Raw genomic sequence first — 22420 nt, forward strand, 5'->3', positions numbered from 1 at the left:
TGATTTTTAACTGTTGATTTTAATTATAAAAAATATATAATATATATAATTAAGATCAACAGTTAAAAATTACTAAAACACCGATATACTTTATAATTAAAATCAACTATTAAAAATCATTAAAACATCCATACACCGGTATACTTGAAAACTTTCCCATATTTTATCTGAAGAGTATGAATATGATAGATGCGGACGCAAAGTCACACTTCAAACCAATTTAATCGCTGTTGGATGAAACGACAACCCTTTCAAAGTTACAACTTACAACCCTCTCACTCTTCTTAGCTTCCTTTCTTTGTCACTCTCTTACTCTCTCTCTTTCTCTCCTTTCTTCTTGGCTTCTCCTTTTCACGCTCTATCAGGAACAAAACAAAGGTCAGCATACACAACTCTCCAAGCTTCTTCTTCACTTTCTATGCTTTCAACTTGTTTTGCATTTACATTTTCTCTTTAAACTTTGCATTCATATATAAAATGTAAGCAAATAGCCAAATGGGGTTGAATATAGTTCAAGTCAATGCACATACATTACATTCTTACCTCACAAGATCTCAAAACTTCATATTAAAAAGTGGGTCTCTGCCACTTATATTTTTACTATTTTAGGGTGTCCACATTTCCTTGCAAAATTACTTTTTTTTTTTAATTTTTTTCTCAAAAAATTTCCGTGTAAAAACTATTTTACTTTAAGGAGAGTAAAAGAAAAAAAAAAGAAACTTCTTTTCTTTTAAAGCTCTCTTTTTGCTTTTCTTTTTTTTTTTTTTTTCCAAAAGTGTCTTTGCTTCTAACTGATATATAGTTTAGTTTAGGAAACATTTCAAGGGTACCGCGGAGTATTGGTGCACCGGTACTCCCGGTTAAAATAATTGGAGCACCGGTTTATATAGTTTATTTTATATTTATTTATTATGGCAAAAGAAAAGAAAATGCGGTTTTTCTGCTTGATAATGTAGTTCAGGAGCTGCAAGGTTTTGTAGCTTTCATGTGTGTAAAGAAAAGCAGCACAGAGAATATATTAAAAAGAAAAGTGGATTCTATAATGTACTTTATTTGTCCCTTTGTTTGTGAGCTTCTTCCTCTCTTTTTTTATGCTTCAATAAATAATATTTCTCTAAATAGTGCATTCCTTCTTTCCACTTTTTAATCTCAAAATATGGGGTGTGTTCCCATTTTTCTACTATTTGTTTTTCCAAGGTTAATTAATTAATTAACTAAAATGTTTCTATATATTATCCATATATATACTTTTGTGGCAGAGTTAAATAATGTTTCTATGTATGGATCTGATTCCTCTTGTTTTTGTTCCCTATGAAAATCCCTTGTTCTTCTAATTTTTGGCGTTTTTCCCACTTTTCCCTCTTGAGTAACATAGCATGTTGTATTAGAAAAAAAAAAAAACTTTTTTTTAATGGTTTATTGTTTTTAAAATGCAACATTGAAATTTGAAACAATAATGATGTGAAAAATGTCAAAGAGTTGGAGCCAATTTGATCAATTGGCTTTCTTGTTTGGCAGACAGAATCTAAGTTTGAGAGTTTTATAGGTAATAAAATATATTTTTTCATACCAACTACAATTGGCTATTCCCTTCTTTCACGGCAATATTGGAGGATATTGAAATTTTCATTTCAATTGTGATTTTACAAAATACCCATTACACATGGATAAAATTGAAAATTTTCATGGTCTTACATGGGGGGTACTTTAGTAATTTCCTCCTCCTTCTATGTTGGTTTAGTTGTAGGTCCCTCTTGATCATAACTGGGATGTTGGAGCCTGAAAGACCTTATCATAGCATTTGGTAAAAAGTAGAACATTTTTTTTTCCCCTTAATTTTGTGGACATATGTGGTTTGAGTTTGACATATTCATAAAAATCTACTTCACTTTTTTATTTATTTTGTCATCCTATATAATAGTGGTACCCATAACCTAATATCTTTATAGTGAAACATTTTTGAAGGGTGGGGTACTTTTAGGGACTGAATCACTGAAATGTGAAAACCATAGTAATGAAGAATCTTGTGCATTTATGTCTTAAGGGGTAAATGGTTGATATGATAAGTAGTGCATCTCATATTGCATGAACACATTTATTTTCCCATAACTTCATCAACATTCACATTGGATTCTCTTGTCTCATTTTTTTTAGTCCTTGTGGGTCTGAGAGCATTGAAACAGTGAGGCCCAAATTGTGAACCCATTTCTCTTTTTGGTGGATACAAAATTGCAAGGGCAGGGAAGGAAGCCATGCAGACCCCTAACCCTAAGACAAGGTAATCTTGAAATGATTTATAACGCTTGCTTTTATAACCGTTAGCCCTAATCCAAATGGAATTTCAAGGTTTAATTTTTCTATAGGTCTTATTTGTAATTAGATCCTTATACTTTTTTTCTTTTCAATTGAGTTTTTATACTGCTTTTAATTTTATAATTACGTCTTTTTCATGTTAAAATTGTTAAAATTAATTGAATATCTCTCTCAAAAAATATGTGATCAAAGATTTAATTAGGTTTTTAATTGTAGATATCTTTAATTTGCAGAGAAATATTTAGCTAACTCTAACATTTTTTTATACTAGGAAGGATCTAATTACAAAATTAAAAATATAGAAACCCAATTGAAATAAAAAAAAATAAAGACCTAATTATAAATTTGATAAAACTATAAAGACCAACAGAATAATTAAACCGAATTTTAATCAGCTCCATGGAATTGTTTAGCTTCATATATTTTGGATAAATATAAGCTTTTATATAACCCTTCATGTGGTTAGTAATAGCAGTTAGTGCCGAAAATGTTTTTTATTGGGCCTTCTACTAATAAATAAATACTTGTTCTTAATTTTCTTAAAGTTAGTTGTGAGTTCCCTTTTTGATAAATTTTGTTTAACAAAATAAGTCGTTTATTTTTATCTGAAGTTTTTTCCAACATTTAATTTAAGGTGAGAGAATGCAAGATTATTATTCTTAAATATTGTAATTTCTCTATATGTTTATTTTTAACAAAATTGAATTATATCATAGATTCAAATAATAAAAAAAAAAAAAAATAGTTGACGTGAAAACTAAGCTTGAATACCATTATCTTCTAAGACAGAATAAATTTTATCTGTCTAGCTGTTTAGATCGACTAGTGATTAGTGATTACTTAAGAAAATAGATTGATAATGATGGCTAAGCTTATTTGTCTCCTTAGATTAATGAGTAATTAGGTATCCCTATATCCTTTTTCGTTCAATTAGGCTTCATTACCCCACACCACTATAATTGCATTTTCATGTGTTCCTTTTTTAAAAAAATAAAACTAAAAACGAATTATTCTAGGGAAGACACAATTTGGACCACAATAGTAGTTAAGACTTGGAATAGATCCTCTCAATTTTTTTCTCACATGAAATGGTAAGGTATAATTTTTCACCACTAATTTTATAAATGAAACAAAAAAAAAACTATGCGAGAGAAAGCATTGAAGGGTTAGAGATGAGATATGACACTTTATTCCTTCAATTGAAAAAAAAAATTGAGAGGATTCATTTTCGTTACGGCCTACTAAGGAGGAAGATCTCCTTCATTAACACTAAGGTGTTTGTTTGATGAGAAAATGGGAGGAAGAAAAAGAACAGAAAAGAAATTGGAAGGAAAATAGCTATTTTATATTATTTGGTTGAATGAAAAAGTAAAAAAAAAAAATGAATATTGTAAAAAAATAGGTGTGACTCATTAAATTTTTTTCTCTCCAACATTGGATGTAAAATAGGAGAAAAATGTACTTACTGTTAATATTCTAATATTATCCTCTTATTTTTCAACATATTTTAAAATATATAAGGATAAAATTATTTTTTCATAATATTATATATTATTTCCTTCCTTTTCATTTTATTTTCATCCAAACATATTAAAAAAAAAAATCTATTCCATTTCTTTTCTTTTCTTTTTCTTCCTTCCTCTCTATGTAGATAACTAATTGGATATTGTTGCATAGCAAAAATAACTAATTTTTAAACTTACTATTTAAAAAATTATTTAAAAGTAAGAATATGATTGAATGTTACAACCAAAATTAAATTTTGCTCCCTTCATTTCATATTAAGTGTCTCTTTGCATTTTTATTTTTTGTTTGCAAATTAAGTGTCCTCTTATAATTTCAAGAAGTCATTTTTACCTATTATGCCCTTCATTATTAAATAGAAAGAGTAACATAGAAGGCTAAAGAATTAATGGAGAGAAAAATAATACTAGAGATATTTTTTATATTTTTCAATAAAATTTTAATGATTATCTTAATACATGTGCAAAACTAAAAAGAGACACTTATGAAATGGAGGGAGGATTAATATAGTTTGAAACTTATCATAATCATAAAATGTTCTTTAAATAGCTCTTGGAACTTGGAAGACTACATTTTCAAAATGAATTTAATGAAGTTGATGACATTTACACCTAGCTACATTAGCAACACTTTATTGTGACTAATTGAAGTAGTTCTATCCACCCAAAAAAAAGGTTACAGTGTTTCTTAGGTAGCAGCATTAAGGCTGAGTTTGGGTAGACAACTTAATTAAGTTTCTTTTGAAAAAATAGCTTAAACAATAAATACTTATATTAAAAGTAGCTTATAAATAAGTTATTTTGTGTTTAGTTTTTTAGTTCTAAAAGTACTTATTTTAAAAGAAATGTGATAAAAAAAAATTTATTATGAGAGAAGTCATTTTTTTTAGAGAAAAGGACAAATAGGTCTCTGACCTTTTGCCCCACGGACATTTTCGTCTCTGACCATTGAAAAATACTTTTAAGTCCTTGACCTTCACAAAACTTGGACGGACCAGTCCCTGATGAAGGCATTTGGACGGATCAGTCCTTGACGGAGGCATTTAGACGGAGGGACTGATCTGTCCAAATTTTGTGAAATGTCAGGGACTTAAAAGTATTTTTCAATGGTCAGAGACGAAAATGTCCGTGCGACAAAAGGTTAGGGACCTATTTGTCCTTTTCTCTTTTTTTTAACTTCTTCATAAGTACTTAAATAGTTTCTTAGAAAGTTGCAATTTAATTTTAAAAGTTGCACCAGACATTAATACTACTACTTTTCATAAGTCAAAAAACTCAAAAAAAAAAAAGCTTTTGAAGCTTCCCAAACGGCCCTAATACATACTTGTTTTTGCACCTGCATTTTTGTCTTCTGGGATTTGGATTCAACAATGTGTACATGATCAACACCTCTCTTTGTTTTGATTTCAGAAATGGCGGATCCTCTGAAGTTCCTCATAAGGTTTCGCCGCGTGCGATGCGCCAACTAAGGCCTACCGGTCTAGACACAGACGCTGTATCTTCGTTGAGCCAAGCTAATAAAATGTCAAAGGAAAGAAGCCCTAAGATCGCCGACCGCAGATCGCCGAGAAGCCCTGTTCCAGAGGTAACTTGTTTCACAAGTAACATAATTATTTGGGATAACTTCCTTTTTCATTGAAGATTTAGGATGCATTTGGTTCGTTTTTATTTTCAGCGTTTTCTGTTTTCAATGAATCTGTTTCTTGATTTCTATATTATGAAATTATCATTGTTTTTTTGTGGAAACTCAAGTGCAATCGATTTCACGTGAAGTTGATAACTAAAAGCCATTAGATGAAAATTTAGTTAAATCGGTCAAATCATCTAACAGCTCTCGGCTATCAACTTCATGTGAAGTTGACTGCACCTGAGTTTTCACCTTGTTTTTTTCATACATTTACATGTTGAATCTTTAAAGCATCCTGTGTTTTGTAGTCATCAAAATTTTTTATAGTTCTAAACCATTATAATTCCTTGTTTCCTCAGAGGAAGCGCCCGAGCAAGATATCCGAATTGGAATCACAAGTTTCTCAACTTCAAGAGGATCTGAGGGTGGTAAGGGACCAGCTTATTCTGTCCGAATCGAGCAAGAAGCAAGCTAAGCAAGAGGCCGAGGATGTCAAGGATCAACTGTTAGTCCTATCAGCGAAACTCGAGAATTCGCAGAAGCAAATTCTAGAGCTCTCAGCTACTAAAGAACTTCATGATTCTGAGCTTGAAAAAACCATAGAAGAGCACGAATGCGAACTCGAGGCTTCTAGAAACCGGCTTTCAGTTGACTCTGCTGCACTTGCCTCTGCAATGAATGAAATGCAGCATCTCAAGGCTCAGCTTGGACTGACAGCTAATTGTGAGACTCAACAAATCCAACACATCGAATCGGCGGATACAGAGCTATTGAGCTTGAAGCAGAACTTGTCAGAAACTCTCTCTCTTGTGGAGGAAATGAAAAATCAATTAAGGAACTGCAAACAATCTGAAGCTCAGGCCCAAGCTATGGTCAATGAGACTTTGTTGCAACTTGAGGAAGCTAATAGAACTGTAGATCAGCTAAGGACCGATGCTGCGAAGGCCGTTGATGGCTACAACTCCATTGCTTTAGAGTTAGACGAGTCTAGAGCAAGAATCAACTCACTCGAGGAACTTGCGAGCAATCATTCTGGAAATTCTCTGATTGAAGGATTGAAAGAGAGCGAGGATCCTACTCCGATCGAAGGCGAAACTCATGCTTTGAAGGCCGAGGTTGCGCGACTAAGATCTGCTGTAGAAACTGCCGAAACTAATTACCAAGAAGAACAGATTCGAAGCACGGTGCAGCTTAGGAATGCCTATGAGTTGATGGAACAGATAAAATCTGAATCCAACAAGAAGGCATGCGAGTTAGAAGCTGAATTGAAAGCGAAGAAAGTTGAAATCGAAGAGTTGAAAGCTAACTTGATGGACAAGGAAACTGAATTGCAAGGTATTGTGGAGGAAAATGAGAATTTGAGTTCAAAGCTTGATGAGAGCATTGCATCCAAAAAGGAGAACAAGCTTAAACAAGAACTTAACAAACTCAATGAATGTGTGGCCGAATTGAAGGCTGATTTGATGGACAAGGAGACAACACTGCAAAGCATATCCGAAGAGAACGAATCGCTGAAATCGGAAATCAACAAGAGCTTGTCAGATGGTGGCAAAGTTAGTAAAGAGGAGGCTGCAGCAGAAGTCGAGGCGGCTAAGGCTGCAGAGCGCGAGGCACTCGCGAAACTTGGGATTGTGATGGAGGAGGCGGATAGGAGCAACCGGAAGGCTGCGAGGGTGGCCGAGCAGCTGGAAGCAGCGCAGGCGGCCAGCTCGGAAATGGAAGCAGAGCTGAGGAGGCTGAAGGTGCAGTCTGATCAATGGAGGAAGGCAGCAGAGGCTGCGGCGGCTATGCTTTCGGCCGGAAACAATGGTAAGATCACAGAGAGAACTGTTTCTTTGGACAGCAACAACTATAAACGGTCACCATTTGGTGAACACATGATGGATGATGATGATGACTACAACAGAAAGAAAAATGGCAACATGCTTAAGAAGATTGGTGTGTTATGGAAGAAGCCTCAGAAATAATTATCTTGTGTTGTAGTCATGAATATATTATTGTAATGTCTTGTGTTTTTTTTTTTTTTAATTTCTTTTTGTTTGTTAACTACCCTCTGCTTTGAACTGCACTGTAAATGCTACCTGGGTCTGAGTCTCAGTGTTTGTGAACTGAATTTGCAAATTTAGTTTAGTTTTTGAATGAATGAAGATCATTATTATGTAGTATGATCTTTCTATATCTCATGCATTATTTTCAAACTTACTCATTATGTGTGGATTGAATTAGGGTTAAACATCTCATCTTGGTAAGTTGACTAACTATAATTATAAGGTGGAAACTCAGGTGAAGTCGACTTCACATGAAGTTGATACCTGAGAGTCGTTGGATGAAAATTTAGTCAAATCAGTCAAATCATTTAACGGTTCTTAGATATCAACTTCAGGTGAAGTCGTGAAGTCGACTTCACCTGAGTTTTCACCTAATTATAATTAGAATTGTCTTAAGGTTAAACACAAGTATGATTTATATTAGGGCCTAGATACAAGATAAATAAGTGATGAAAGATAAAAAATAATTCAAAAAGATCATTTACAAGATGATCAACGGTCAGTAGTCTTATTATAAACATAATATATGATAAGATTTAAACATTGTTTAAAATTATAAAAAAAAAAACTTTTCTTTTAATAATTTTTTTTTTATCATTTTTATTTTACAATAAATAATTTTATGAGAAAAAAATTAAACATAAAATAATTTATTTATAATCTATTTTTAATATAAATCCTTATATTTTAAATTTATTTCTTCAACCATTTTCATCACCTCTTTTAAATTTCAAGCATTTGGGTTAGTCTTGAAAATATTAATGTAATTTGTGGCTACTGAAAAGTGAAAATGCTCAACCTCAAAACATGTCTTGCATAGAACATGTGTAATATATAAGCATTGAAGACTGTGATAACTGACTGATAAGAAACTTGGTATTTTCTGCACTTGAACGTCATGCTTCACAAAATACTCACGCGTTTCATTCCAATTTTTATGGTAACCACTATGCTTTTTATTATCTTCTCAATTCACGCAATTTATTTGACCCAAAATATGCACTATATACCCAAAATGGAACTTGTTATATGAAGATTAAATAAAATTGGTCCAGAATCAATTGTCGTATAAAAGTATATATTCAGTATTCATGAAAAAATATGTTTATGCTATTATGAAGTGAGCAATGCTACATAATTAGCAGATATTATTATTTTTTATCAGTAATAATTTATATTTATATTTATAAATATTTTGCATACAAAAAATATGTAATTTACATCTATATTTATTAGAGTTTAGCACATTTTTTTTTCAAAAATAAAGAGACTCGAATCTGCAACCTCTAGATGAGTATGAGAAGATTATGTCATTTGAGTTTAGGTTTAGCACACATAAATCAATATAGTTTACACACATAAATTAATAAAATTTATTTATTGAAAATAATTTAATATTTATACTGATCAAATGATGACAAAAAAAATACTACAATTTATTGTCTCTAAAAATTTTTCTTATGAAAAATATATATAATTATAACCGTTAACTATGTTATTGCTGATATAATAATGAGTATATATTTAATGAATAAATATAGAGAATTAATTTTTAATTAATTAATATTTGTTAATTTTTTATTATAAAATTATCTTTTTAATTCTCAATTTTTGTAAAGATTAGGGTTAAGATTTTAGATATATGCTGAAAAGTAATTGATTCTTTAGTTGAACTCTATAATTTTAAATTTGAATTATGAAAAATGTAAAATATATATTTTATCATATAGAAATAGGAACTATTTAGATAAAGACGTTTAAAATGTCTTTTTTTAAAGATATTTTTTATTAATTAAAATTTAATACATATAATTGACTAAATTGTGTTATTTTTATCAAAATTAGAACAGATAAATTGATTTAGCCAAAAAATAAATAAATTACATCTTAAACCGATTTAAATTAATATTTTTTTTATAAAAAATAATTAAAATACTTTTATTATTATTATTATTATTTTGAGAAATGTACATCCTAACCTTTCTCTTATCTCTGTACCATTATAGAGTTAGGATTTAAGGTTCTTAAAATTAAAATAAAAAAAAATATATATTTATATATATATATAATAAAAATATTTTAGTCATTTTCTATAATAGAGTTATTATAGTTATTTGCTATAAAAAAATATTAATTTAATAAATTCAAAGTTTGGTTTACCGATTTTTTGACTAAATCAATTTGTATAATCTAAGTTTGACAAAAATAATACGATTTAATTGATTATATGTATTAAATTTTAATTATTAAAAATTATTTTAAAAAAATTTTTAAGTATTTTTATCTGAGTGACTTTCTCCAAAAATAGCCATAATTTATTAAGTTAAACTCGTAATAAGAGTTAGTAATATCATCTTAATGGTAATGATAAAGTCTAAAAGCCCTTTAATTATATGGCATATTGGCATGTGCATGTGAGCTAAATAAACAAAGAGATAGTGGTAGCTGAAGACTTTGACCATCAACACTTACTCCATTTTCGTTCTCATTTGAAGCCTCATCAACCAAAGTGGGTCCATTATTCGGTTGCGCTTTGAGGTGATTGCGACGGTCAATATAAACTATATATATACTTGATGGATAATATATAGTTTGTTTAATTTAAATTACATCTTTATTTGTCATAATCATGTAATTAAAATATCAACCTATGGCCCATCTCCACCTATCAATGTTCAACAATGTCTATCCTTATGGCACTATATCAAGGAGGACAAAAATGTAATCATATGATATCTCTCAACTAGGTGCAAGAAAATGACTTCTTCTTCCAATGCTATACAGCTGCTTTATTTTTGTTTTTATATGCATACATACACAATGAAAATATCACCTTGATTTGCGTTATAATTATCATTAGATTAGAGCTGAATTCAATTTAAATGAGATTCAAATTCTATCCCATTTAATGATAAATAATATGTAGGATAAAATTCTATTTTAATTTTGAATATTTAAATCATATTTTAATTTAATTTTTAATATTTTAGATATTTTATTTTTGTTTTAAAAAAATTTAAATGAATTTATAATTATTATATTATTAAATTTGACACGAATAATTAATAGAGTGATTATTACAACGCTATTAGTTGTTATATTATATTTTTTTGTATATTAAAAAAAAATTATCAAAAATTTTTTATAACATTTTTTCTTTTCGAATTTTTTTGTACAAAATTCTAAATCGTAATAATTAATTATCAACACTTTAAAATTAAAAAAAAATGTTTACATTAATAATCGTTGGTGTATCGATTTTATTTACAAACTAAAATCAAATGTTATTGACTTTTTAATATATGAATTATTTGTGTCAAATTTAACCGTGAGACAATATTAAATTATTTAAAATTTTTTAAAATTAAAATTAGTTGTATAAAACTTTTTTGAAGCTAAATATAATAATTAAAATATTAGAGACCAAATTAAAAATTAATCAAATTAATTAAGAACTAAAATAATATTTATCCTAATATATATGTAAATCAAACGATACTGTTTTATAACGTTTTTTTTTCTTTTTTCTTTTATACCGTAGAAACCAAAAAGTAATTCTCCAATAGTGACACCGTAACAAACCAAATTCTCTTTTTCTGACTTCATCGAATTCTTTTTGTTCATATTATTTCTACTTACTTTTGAGACCACAAAGATCATTTTAATTAAATTTATGTATTTAAATAGTGTACTTAAAAATTAGTTATTTTTATTAATATAATAATATACGATTAATTAATTATGTAAGAGTAAATTATTATTTTTGTACTTAACGTTTGTGATAAGTTCTAAAGTTGTCTTTAACGTTTCAATCGTCCTATTTAAGTCCCTAACATTTCAAAATTGACTCAATGTTGTCCTGGTCATTAGGAATCCGTTAACAGAATTGACGACGGAACAAAATTGAGACGATTTTAAAACTTTAGGGACTTAAATAGGACGAAAACGTTAGGGACAAAAACGATACATAAAATTAAATTTTTATCTTTCAATAATATTAATTTTTTACTATACATAGTATTCAATTATTTTTTAATTACGTCTAAATAAATTACACTTAATCACATTACTTTCATTTTAAATAAATTTATTTTTTTTATAATTTTAAAGAATTTTGATACATTAGAGACAAAAGGTATAATTTATATTTTATTGTATATATATTATTTTTTTTTTCTGCAAGTTTATATACTAGTCATTCTACAAACATTTCATGATAACTAAAAATTTTTAAGAGTAAAATTATAAAAAAATTAATTTATTTAAAATAAAAGTAATATGATTACGTATAATTTACTTAAATGTGATTAAAAAATAATTGAATACTATGTATAGTAAAAAATTATATTATTGAAGGATAAAATTAAAATTTATTTCTATGTATCATTTTTGTCCCCAACGTTTTCGTTCTATTTAAGTCCCTAACGTTTTAAAAGCGTCTCAATTTTGTCCCGCCGTCAATTCTGTTAACGGATCCTTAACGGCAGACAACATTGAGTCAATTTTGAAACGTTAGGAATTTAAATAGGATGATTGAAATGTTAGAGACAACTTTAGGACTTACTCCAAACATTGGGGACAAAAACATACTTTACTCATTATGTAAAATTCTTTTAAATTGATAAAGTATAAAATTTAAATTGTTATTATTATTACAAAAATGGAATTAAATTATGATCAAGTAATGTGCAAAATTTTAAAATTAACTAAGAAAAAGCAATTCAGTTCTAATTAATAATAAAAGTTAACATACAATTAAGTTAGGCAGAATGTTAATTTATGGTAAAGAATAATATTTATTTCTCTACTCAACGTGTTTACGCAGTGTTGTTTTCTAATGTAGAAAAATGTACACGTTAATCAAATTTTTTTATAAGGCGCCAAGAATCAATGTCCATATATAGTTATAAAATATTCAAACAATGATGTAACAAATGTATGTAGTAGCTCATGGTACATTGATTAATGGTAATGGATGCACATTATTTTATTTCAAATAAAATAATTTTGAGACTGATTACTGAAACAGATTCCATCACGCCCAAATCTTAACTCGGATTTTGGTCTGCCAAGTGACAAAAATCCTTGCCGAAGTTGCCGCATTTTGATATAATACGAGTGTAAAGTAATTTTATATGTGTAAATAATTACGTAATATCATATCAATAAAGATAACTATTTTTTATATATACTGTATGAATAGTTATTCAAAGAGTTAATACTCAATTTGAACTTATACGCGAGTTTCAATTTAGTTTCTGAGGTTTCAATTGCCTCTATTTAGTCCCCAAAGTTTATAAATGTGCTTCATATTAGCCCCTGAGACGATTTTTAGTATAAAAACGTTAATGGAGCGTTGTTATAGACTATCAGATGTCGCGTTAAAACTTGTAAAATGATGTAATTTTGGTTTTGGAATTTAAATAGCTCAAAAACGGTATCATATCACTTATTTTGTTAGGTAAAATTTTAATAAACACTACTTACGATGTTGTTTTTAGGTTATTTGAGTGTCAAAACTAAAACAACATCATTTTACAAGGTTTAGTGTTGCATCCGGCTGTTCACGACAGTGTTCCGTTAACGTTTGTACGTTGAAAATTGTTTCAACGACTAAATGAGTTATGTTCACAAAATTTGAGGACTAAATAAAGGCAATTAAAACTTTAGGAACTAAATTGTGGTTTGTATGCAAGTTCAGAGACCAAATTAAGTATTATCTCGTTATTCAAATAAAAAATATAACTGTACAACTGTATAAAATATTTTACAATACCATATATCAAAATTAAATTCAATTAACACTAAAATTCTTACCTAGAATTTTATAGTTGAATTTAATAATACATTTTCAGTATGGTATATAACTAGTCAGTAACAAAACTAAAGTACAAAACATGTTCCAAGAATCTACCTGATGAATGAAAGAATATAAGATGCAATCAATGGTGGCAGAATATCTTGAAACCATAACTAATCTATGAACCTGAAAATTTGATTCTAGGTGTTCAGAATTCAGAGAGTTGTTTCAGGGCTGCACATAATTTAAAAATAAAAAACCATGAAACATCACTCTCATTCCCTCAAATCTCTCTCTCTCTCTCCATCTGTCAAAATTAGGAAATGATGCTTCATCTACTTCTCTCCAACTTCATTGACTTGGTTACCAATTACTACCATACAAACCTCAAATTTCATCTCTCTATTCATCAATGAAAAAAAAATAGCACACAATTTTTGACAAATTGCTTAGGAAAACTAAAGAGAAGGGGGAGACAAAATGAATCATATTAATATTATTAACATGATTCAATTCAACACTCTTAAGGATGAAAATCTTATAAGACTTTTACTTTGATATTTTGCTCAAACATGAGAGGAATTTATCATTTAATAAGCAAATAATTAAACTCCATTAAGCATGGCATACAAATCTAGAATTTCATTAGTCTATTCACCAATTAAAAAAAAAAGAAAGATAATAACACAAAAGTTTTGACATTTGCTTAAAAAAATATTAGAAACAAACAAGAAATAAATAAAACCTAGAAAGAAGGAAAAAAAAAAAAAAGGTGATTCAAGTGAATCAAATTCCTATTAATCAACCCAACACTCTTAACACTAATTGATACTTTAAAGAAGAAATTAAAGGGTAGCAATTAATTAATTAAACTCCATTGTTGTTGTTCTACATTAGGGGAGTATTGAGAAGTCCATGCCAAGATAATGGAGTAGTGAGAGGACCATTACCATTCCAACTTGCTCTTGATAAATCAATATCTCCAAGCATGTTTGTATCTCCATTGATCTGCCATGGAAAACCCCACAAAACCTTATTATTATTATTGTTATTACTATTGCAATTATAACTAACATTGCAGAGTTCTTGCTTTGTGGTTGTGACAGTAACTGCTTGAGTTGTTTCAACACTCATTTCTTGCTCATAAGGAAGCATAATCTCATTATAAACCTCACCCATGTCCCCATTTCCACCATAGTACAAATCACTATGCATGGTGTTGCTGTTGAATCCATTGCTCCTAAGTGCATCCAAGAATCCTTGTTGTTGTTGTTGTGTTGTGGTGTTGGTGTTAGTGTTAGTGTGGTTCACCAACATTGAGAGATCATGGTGGTCATCAAGACCAAGATGCACACCACCTGTTTGTTTTTGGAGCCTAGCCAATGCAAGTGTGAATTCAGAGTCATATGACAATGGAGGGAGAGAATTCATGAGAGGGTTATGATCTGGGTTAAAGGGTAATTGATCTTGAGCTCTCTTTGATGAAGAAGAACATGATCTTTTGTTCTTTCTGCAGCCTCCACCTACTGGAACATTCCTCAATGTTCCTCCTTTTGTCCAGTACCTTCTGCAAGATTTGCAGAAGTACCTTGGCTGTGAGAGACTGTAGTTGTTGTAGTAACAGAACTTTGTGTTTGTTGAATCACATCTTGGACATTTCAATGCTTGTTCTGGTTGTGGCCTTGGCTTCTTCTCTTGTTGTTGTTGTTCTTGTTTTGTGCAACCCAACATCATGCTTTCTAGTGACTGATTGTTATTATTATTTCCCATTTGCTGAAACAAACAAATAAAAATCAATTACTGAGTTTTATGATTAAGATCAACGGCTAAAATTACTGGAACACGAGTGTTTCTGTTATACAATTAATAAATATAAGAACAAGAGAAACATGTGATGATTGGAACACATGAAATGGTACATATATGTCTCATCACTCACCTGCTGGTTCTGTTGTCCACTAGAAGGATCCATCCATATAAAATTTAAAGCTTATGGAGTCTAATTAATAAGACAACTCTGGATTGAAATTAGAGATATAGAGAGTGTTCTTAATTTTGGGTGTATGTGTTTTTGAAGTAGTAAAAGAAGAGAAAAAGGGGAAAGAGTAGAGGTTGGAGAAGAGAAGTAAAGAGATGGTTTAGCTAGGAAGTCATGCAAAGTGGAGATAATAGAAAGCACATCTCAAGTGTTCTTATATGTAAATAAAGCAAGGAGGCATAGGAAAATGCCAATCCCAAGAGTGAGAAAGAGGAGGGAGATTTTTTTTTTTTTTTTTGTATAATAAATATTTGATTATTTCATGTTAAAGTATATATATGTTTTTTAATTTTGTCAAAAATTTTAAAAATATTTATAAATTTTAATTTGTTTTAATTTTGTTCAAAATTTTTTTATTTGTATTAAATGTACCTCTAACAGTTAAATTTTCAAGAAATTTAAGAACAACTCAACAATAATTTTATATAAACAATTTTCGACACAAATAAACTAGATACAATTCTGTCACTATTTTTCAATTATTAAATATTATTACTGGATTGATTATAAATTTTTTAAAAACTTATATGTCATGGATAAATTTAATATGAATAAAAAAATTTAAGACAAAATTAAAATAAATTAAAATTTAAACATTTTTAATAAATTTTCTAGACAAAATATACATTACTCATTAATTAATTTTGGATTTTTGTTTTTCACTCAGTCTGCCGATGAGTATTTTTAATTTAAATTAATCTTCACTGAAATTTTGAATTATAAAAAGTAAAATGAAAATAAATAGAAATAATTTGTGGATGAAGATGGCTTGCACGCAGAGAAGGAATAATAGGAAGGAAAGGGAAAATGGAGTGAGAGTGAGAGAGAGTGTGTTTGTTGCTTTCAGCAATCAGCAGTGAGCACCACCCACCCAATTCAGATTTCAGAATTCTGCAACGGTTTCATACAACAAACACTAGTCTCAGTCTCTGACAACTCCTGTGGGACCCACATTCTCGCGTGGATTCAACTATTCGTGGACCCCACACTCATTCCTTCCCCTTTCAGTCCCCACACTTCCACCTCCTTTTTTTCTTTATTTTATTTTCTTTCGTATTAAAAATTTATTTATAATTATTTTTATATAAAATTAATATTCGAAAATTATTAAAAATTTTGATAGATTTGATTAAATTATTATCTAATAATTATTAATTATTAATTTTATATAAAAATAATTGTATTAATTTTTTTCTTTTTTTATACTTTAATTTCTCTCTTTTACCTTCGCATACAAAAAAAAATCTATTTTTACTACATCTTTTAATCTAATATATCAAATACTAATTAATCATAATTCTAAATTTTATTTAAAAATTTATTATTCATCAGTATTTATAAAATAAAATTTAAATTTTTTATATATATTTAAATAAATTAATAAATTAATTTAAAAAATGTTATTCTTTTAATCTTTAAACACTATAAATTTCATCTTTTTTGATAAAATATAATTAAAAATAAATAAAAAAGAAGGCTACAAGCTAAAATTGTACATTCAAAAGAATCTAAGAAATTATTTTAAAGTTGGGTTTGACTACAAGTCTTAATAAATGATCCCATATGCATAATTCCGACTTTTTCTTTAAAAATAGACATGGAAAGGGTAAAAAATCCTCTGAAGATAGTTGAAAAAGGCCAAATCACACTTGCATTGTTCTATTAACGTTCGCTATTAATTTAGTATTACAAAATTTAGTTGCTGATAAAAAAATTTTAAATATACTATTAAAAAAATAATTTTTGAATTATTTAAAAATATAATAAAATAATTAATAATTATTATATTTTTGTAAATAATAAAAAAATTTATATTTAACAAATGATTTATTTATTAATTTAAACTTTTGTAAAAATATTTAAAAGTTAGAAAAAAATAAAATTTAATATTTAGATTTTTTTTTTTTTTTAAATTATGATTATTTACAATAACTTTTTTTTTTAATTTCGTAAATGGATGACACTAAATTTTACGTTGTAAATATATGATAAACTAATACACGCAAGAGAAAAAAAATGCGTCATCACATAAATTTGATGTGATTCAACTTATATTAATTTTTGATAAAAAGAAAATTGTAGTCTCGGGTTTCGGGATTCGGTCATCACCTAATACTAGAAGGACGAGGGAATTTATTTCACAATTTGTAAATTTGATTCATAATCTAAACATCAATATTAGGTTGTCACCTAATACTTATATTTAATTGTGTACTAATAGTTGAGAGAGAGAGAGAGAGAGAGAGAGAGAGAGAGAGAGAGAGAGAGAGAGAGAGAGAGAGAGAGAGAGAGAGAGAGAGAGAGAGAACCCTTTTATTTGATGGTATTGATATGCAAATTCAAATTTAAACTTACACCCAATTAATCATATCAATTTGTAATATTAGTTACTATTTTTTGCTTGGAATATGGCCATATGCAATAAAATAAATGTCTTTTTTCAAAACAATAATGTTATATGTGTTGTAAAATAAATAACTAAGAAAGATAAATATAAAATAAAAAAATATAAATAAAAAATTATAATATTAATATAATTAGCTCAATAAAAATTATTTATATATGTATTTACTTTTATATATATATATATATATATATATATATATATATAAAGTGAGAGAGATATATAATTAAAGTGAGAGAAAGAAATATTGCTCTGCGAAGGAAGGGAGAGAATTATTGTTGTATTTTTTTCAGAGGCCTAAGCCTCTATTTATATGCGTACATTATGACACTTTTTCAAATTACATTAAATTAGGTCATTCTTGATAAACTAAGCTTTATGGGAAATAGACAACCACATCAGTTATTATCACAACACTCCTCTTTAGATGACTATTTAATATTATGCCTCATTAAAACTTTACTAAAGAAAAATCCAATGAATAAAACTTTAGTAAAGAAAAAAGAGTACAAAATTTTTTATGATAGAGACTGCCTCATTAAAATCCTTGTCAAGAAAAATTCAATGGAAAAAAACCTGACCAAGGAAAAAAGAGTACAGTCTCCCCCTCTTGTCGACGTTATTTAATATCTCGAAATCGACACATCCCAATCTGATGTACTAATATTTCAAAAGAGGATTTTTGGAGTGACTTTGTAAATAAATGTGCCAGATTATCACTTGACCGGATTTGTTAGACATTAATTGTCCATTGATTTTGAAGATCATGAGTGAAGAAAAATTTGGGAGAAATATGCTTTGTCCTATCACCTTTGATGTATCCACCCTTAAGCTGAGCAATGCATGCTGTATTATCTTCAAACAGGACAGTTGGAGCTATATCTTATGATCAATCAGTCCACATGATAACAGAATATATTGGATCAAGCTCCTGAGCCAAAAACTCTCGCGACTAGCTTCATGTATCGCTAGTATTTCAGCATGATTGGAGGATGTTGCCACAATCGTCTGTTTTGTAGACCTCCATGATATAGTTGTACTACCATATGTGAACATGTATCCTGTTTGAGATCTCCCTTTATGTGGGTCAGACAAATATCTAGCATTTGCATACCCAGCTAATTGTGACTTTGATTCATATGGATAAAACAATCCCATATTAACCATTCCATGAAGATATCGAAAATTTTGTTTGATTCCATTCCAATGTCTTCTGGTTGGAGAGGAACTATACATTGCTAGTAAATTCACAGCAAATGATATATCAGGTCGTGTATTATTAGCAATATACATTAGCGCTCTAATGGCACTAAGATATGGTACTTCAGGACCAAAAATATCTTCATTTTCTTCTTTAGGACGGAATTGATCATTTTCCACATCCAAAGACCTTACGATCATTGGGGTACTCAAGGGATGTGACTTATCCATATAAAATCTTTTCAAGATCTTCTCTGTGTATGTTGTTTGATGAATAAAGATCCCATTTTTTATATGCTCGATTTGCAGGCTGAGACAAAATTTAGTCTTTCCAAGATCTTTCATCTCAAACTATTCTTTTAGAGTTTTTATAATTGTTGGAATCTCTTCAGGAGTTCGAATGATATTTAAATCATCAACGTACACAGTAATTATAATGAATCCAGATACAGATTTCTTTTATAAAAATACATGGGCAGATATCATCATTCTTAAATCCATTTTTGGCCAGATACTCATAAGACGATTATACCACATTTGTCCAGATTGCTTTAGACCATATAGGGATCTTTGCAATTTGATTGAGTATATCCCCTACGAATATTCATTGGATGGTTTAGATATCTTTAGTCTTTCAGGGACTTTCATATAGATATCACAATCTAATGAGCCGTATAAGTAAGCTGTTACCACATCTATTAAATGCATATGTAATTTATGATATACGGATAAACTGACCAAATAATGTAATGTTATTACATCCACTACAGGGGGAATATGTTTCTTCATAATCTATACCGGATCGTGAAAACCTTGCGCTACAAGTCGAGCTTTGTAGCGTACAACTTCATTTTTTTCATTTCGTTTTCTCACAAATACCCATCGGTATCCAATGGATTTTACATCTTCTGGTGTATGGATTACAGGTCCAAATACTTCACGTTTTGCAAGTGAGTCTAACTCAGCTTTCATAGCTTCTTCCCATTTTGGTCAATAATTCCTTTGTCGATATTCTTCGACTGATCTTGGCTCAAGATCTTTACTTTCATGCGTGATATTTAATGTCACATTATATGCAAATATTTCATTGACAATTATCTTATTTCGGTCCCATTTCTCTCCTGTAAACACATAATTTATCGAGATCTCGTCATTTTCACAATTTTCACGTACCTGAACATCTTCTGGCGTTAAAACTATATCAGAATTTTGGACAATTGCAGGTGTCTCTATTATATCTTTTTCAACAGGAATAGTATTTACCTATTTTCTCTTTCGAGGATTTTTGTCTTTAGAACCGTTAGTATATAAGACTTGGTTATCCTCTTTGTGTCGGAAAATGTATTAGGCAATTCATTTGCTATTCTTTGCAAATGTATAATCTTTTGAACTTCTAGTTCACATTACCTTGATCGAGGATCTAAATGCATTAAGGATGATGCATTCCAATTAAGTTCCTTTTTAGAAAGCTTATTCTCTTCCCCTAATGTTGGAACTTTTGATTCATCAAAATGACAATCCACAAATCGGGATTTAAATACATCCCCAGTTTGTATCTCAAGATACCTCACTATAGAGGGAGAATTATATCCAACATATATCCCCAATTTTCCTTGGGGTCCCATTTTGGTGCGATTAGGTGGTGCAATGGAAACATATATCGCACATCCGAATATTCTTAATGGAAAACATTTGGCTACTGGCCAAAAGCTAATTGCATAGGAGAGAACTAATAGTAACTTGTTGGCCTCAAACGAATAAGTGCTGCGGCATGTAAAATAGTATGCCCCAAGCCAAAGTTGGAGATTTGTTCTCATAAGTAAGGGTCTAGCAATTAATTGAAGGCGTTTAATAAGTGATTCTGCCAACCTATTTTGTGTGTGAACATGAGCTACTGGATGTTCAACACTTATTCCATTAGCCATACAATAAGCATCAAAGGCTTGGGAAGTAAATTCACCGGCATTATCAAGACGAATTGCTTTGATTGGATTTTCTGGAAACTGTACTTTTAATCGAATAATTTGAGCAAGTAATCTTGCAAACACCAGGTTGCGAGAAGACAATAAGCACACATGTGACCATCTCGAAGATGCGTCTATTAGGACCATGAAATATCTAAAAGATCCACATGGTGGATGAATAGGTCCACATATATTGCCTTGAATCCTTTCTAAGAATTCAGAAGACTCAAATCCAATCTTTACTGGTGATGGCTTTAAAATCAACTTTTCATGAGAACATGCAGTACAACAAAATTCACTAGATTTAAGAATCTTCTGGTTTTTTAGTGGATGTCTATGGCAATTTTCAATAATTCTCCGCATCATGGTTGTTCCTGGATGACCCAATCAGTCGTGCCAAGTTATGAATTCATTTGGGCTAGTAAACTTCTAGTTTACAATGACATGTGATTCAATTACACTAATTTTGGTATAATATAACTCAGATGAAAGTGAAGGTAACTTTTTCAATATAACTTTTTTATTTAAATCATGAGTTGTAATACATAAGTACTCATGATTTCCCTCATTCATTGTTTCAATATGGTATCCATTTCGGCGAATATCTTTAAAACTCAATAAGTTCCTTAAGGACTTAGTAGATAATAGTGCATTATTTATTATAAATTTTGTTCCTCCAGGAAACAAAATTATAACTCTTCCGAATCCTTCTATCACATTGCCTGAGCCAGTAATAGTATTAACATATTCTTCTTTTGACACAAGATGGGTAAAGTATATATTACTTTTAAGAATGGTGTGTGAACTTGCACTATCCGCAAGGCATACATCTTCATAATATATTATTGCCATTTTCTTTTAAGACAAATAATAATAAGATGAGTAGTACTACATGCACAATTAAATTGACACATTTAATGATTTCAAAATTCATAAACATTAATATTCATTATTTATATACATCATATTTGAAATTTAAATACATAGAAAATAAAACTTAACAATAAGTTCTTTACATTATTTATTTACATGAATACTTAATAATTTCATATATTAAACTATTCCATCATTGATCAAATGACCAATATTTCCTTCAGGGTCCTCAAAGAAATCAGATACATCATAATGAATAGTAGAATTTTCAACAACATCATTTGAAACGAAATTTGTCTCCTTTCCTTTGTCATCCTTTTTCACAGATGCTTGGTAAAAATCGACTAGGTGCCTTAGGGTACGACAGGTACGCGACCAATGGTCCTTTGCACCACAACGGAAACACTTATCCTCTGTTGATTTATTTTGCCCAGAGTTTCTTTCTTTATTCCACTTCTGGTCAGATCTTTTCTTGTGAACATAATTCCTTTTCCTTCCATAATTTTTCTTGTTACTAAAACCTTGCCATTTACCTCTTCTACGGTTATGATTTGCCGCATTTGTTTCAGGAAATGGGGCGGCGCCAGTTGGGCGCGCTTCATGATTTCTTAAGAGCAACTCATTGTTGCG

The 22420-nt window shown here is 29.5% G+C and overlaps 2 protein-coding genes across 3 annotated transcripts; one reads left to right on the plus strand and one right to left on the minus strand.

Annotated features, from left to right (window-relative positions):
- The first annotated feature begins 246 nt into the window (after positions 1-246).
- Positions 247-7639, plus strand: RIP5 (ROP interactive partner 5). 2 transcript variants are annotated; one of them, XM_016331892.3, is made up of 5 exons: positions 312-378; positions 1742-1804; positions 2155-2278; positions 5247-5421; positions 5823-7639. In XM_016331892.3, the coding sequence occupies exons 3-5, from the start codon at positions 2253-2255 to the stop codon at positions 7428-7430; spliced, it is 1809 nt and encodes a 602-aa protein (XP_016187378.1). In that variant the 5' UTR covers positions 312-378; positions 1742-1804; positions 2155-2252; the 3' UTR covers positions 7431-7639. The 2 variants fall into 2 exon arrangements, with proteins under 2 accessions (XP_016187377.1, XP_016187378.1); XM_016331891.3 differs by lacking the exon at positions 1742-1804 and having other exon boundaries at positions 247-378.
- Positions 7640-13933: 6294 nt separating this feature from the next.
- TMO6 (TARGET OF MONOPTEROS 6) lies at positions 13934-15528 on the minus strand. The gene is made up of 2 exons (XM_016331889.3): positions 15251-15528; positions 13934-15084 (listed from the first exon to the last, which is right to left on the minus strand). Exons 1-2 carry the CDS (start codon positions 15281-15283, stop codon positions 14200-14202), a joined length of 918 nt encoding a protein of 305 aa, XP_016187375.1. The 5' UTR covers positions 15284-15528; the 3' UTR covers positions 13934-14199.
- Positions 15529-22420: the final 6892 nt, after the last annotated feature.

The sequence above is a fragment of the Arachis ipaensis genome, chromosome B3 (genome assembly GCF_059453495.1).
Source record: "Arachis ipaensis isolate K30076 ecotype BB chromosome B3, ASM5945349v1, whole genome shotgun sequence".
Classification (NCBI taxonomy): domain Eukaryota; kingdom Viridiplantae; phylum Streptophyta; class Magnoliopsida; order Fabales; family Fabaceae; genus Arachis; species Arachis ipaensis.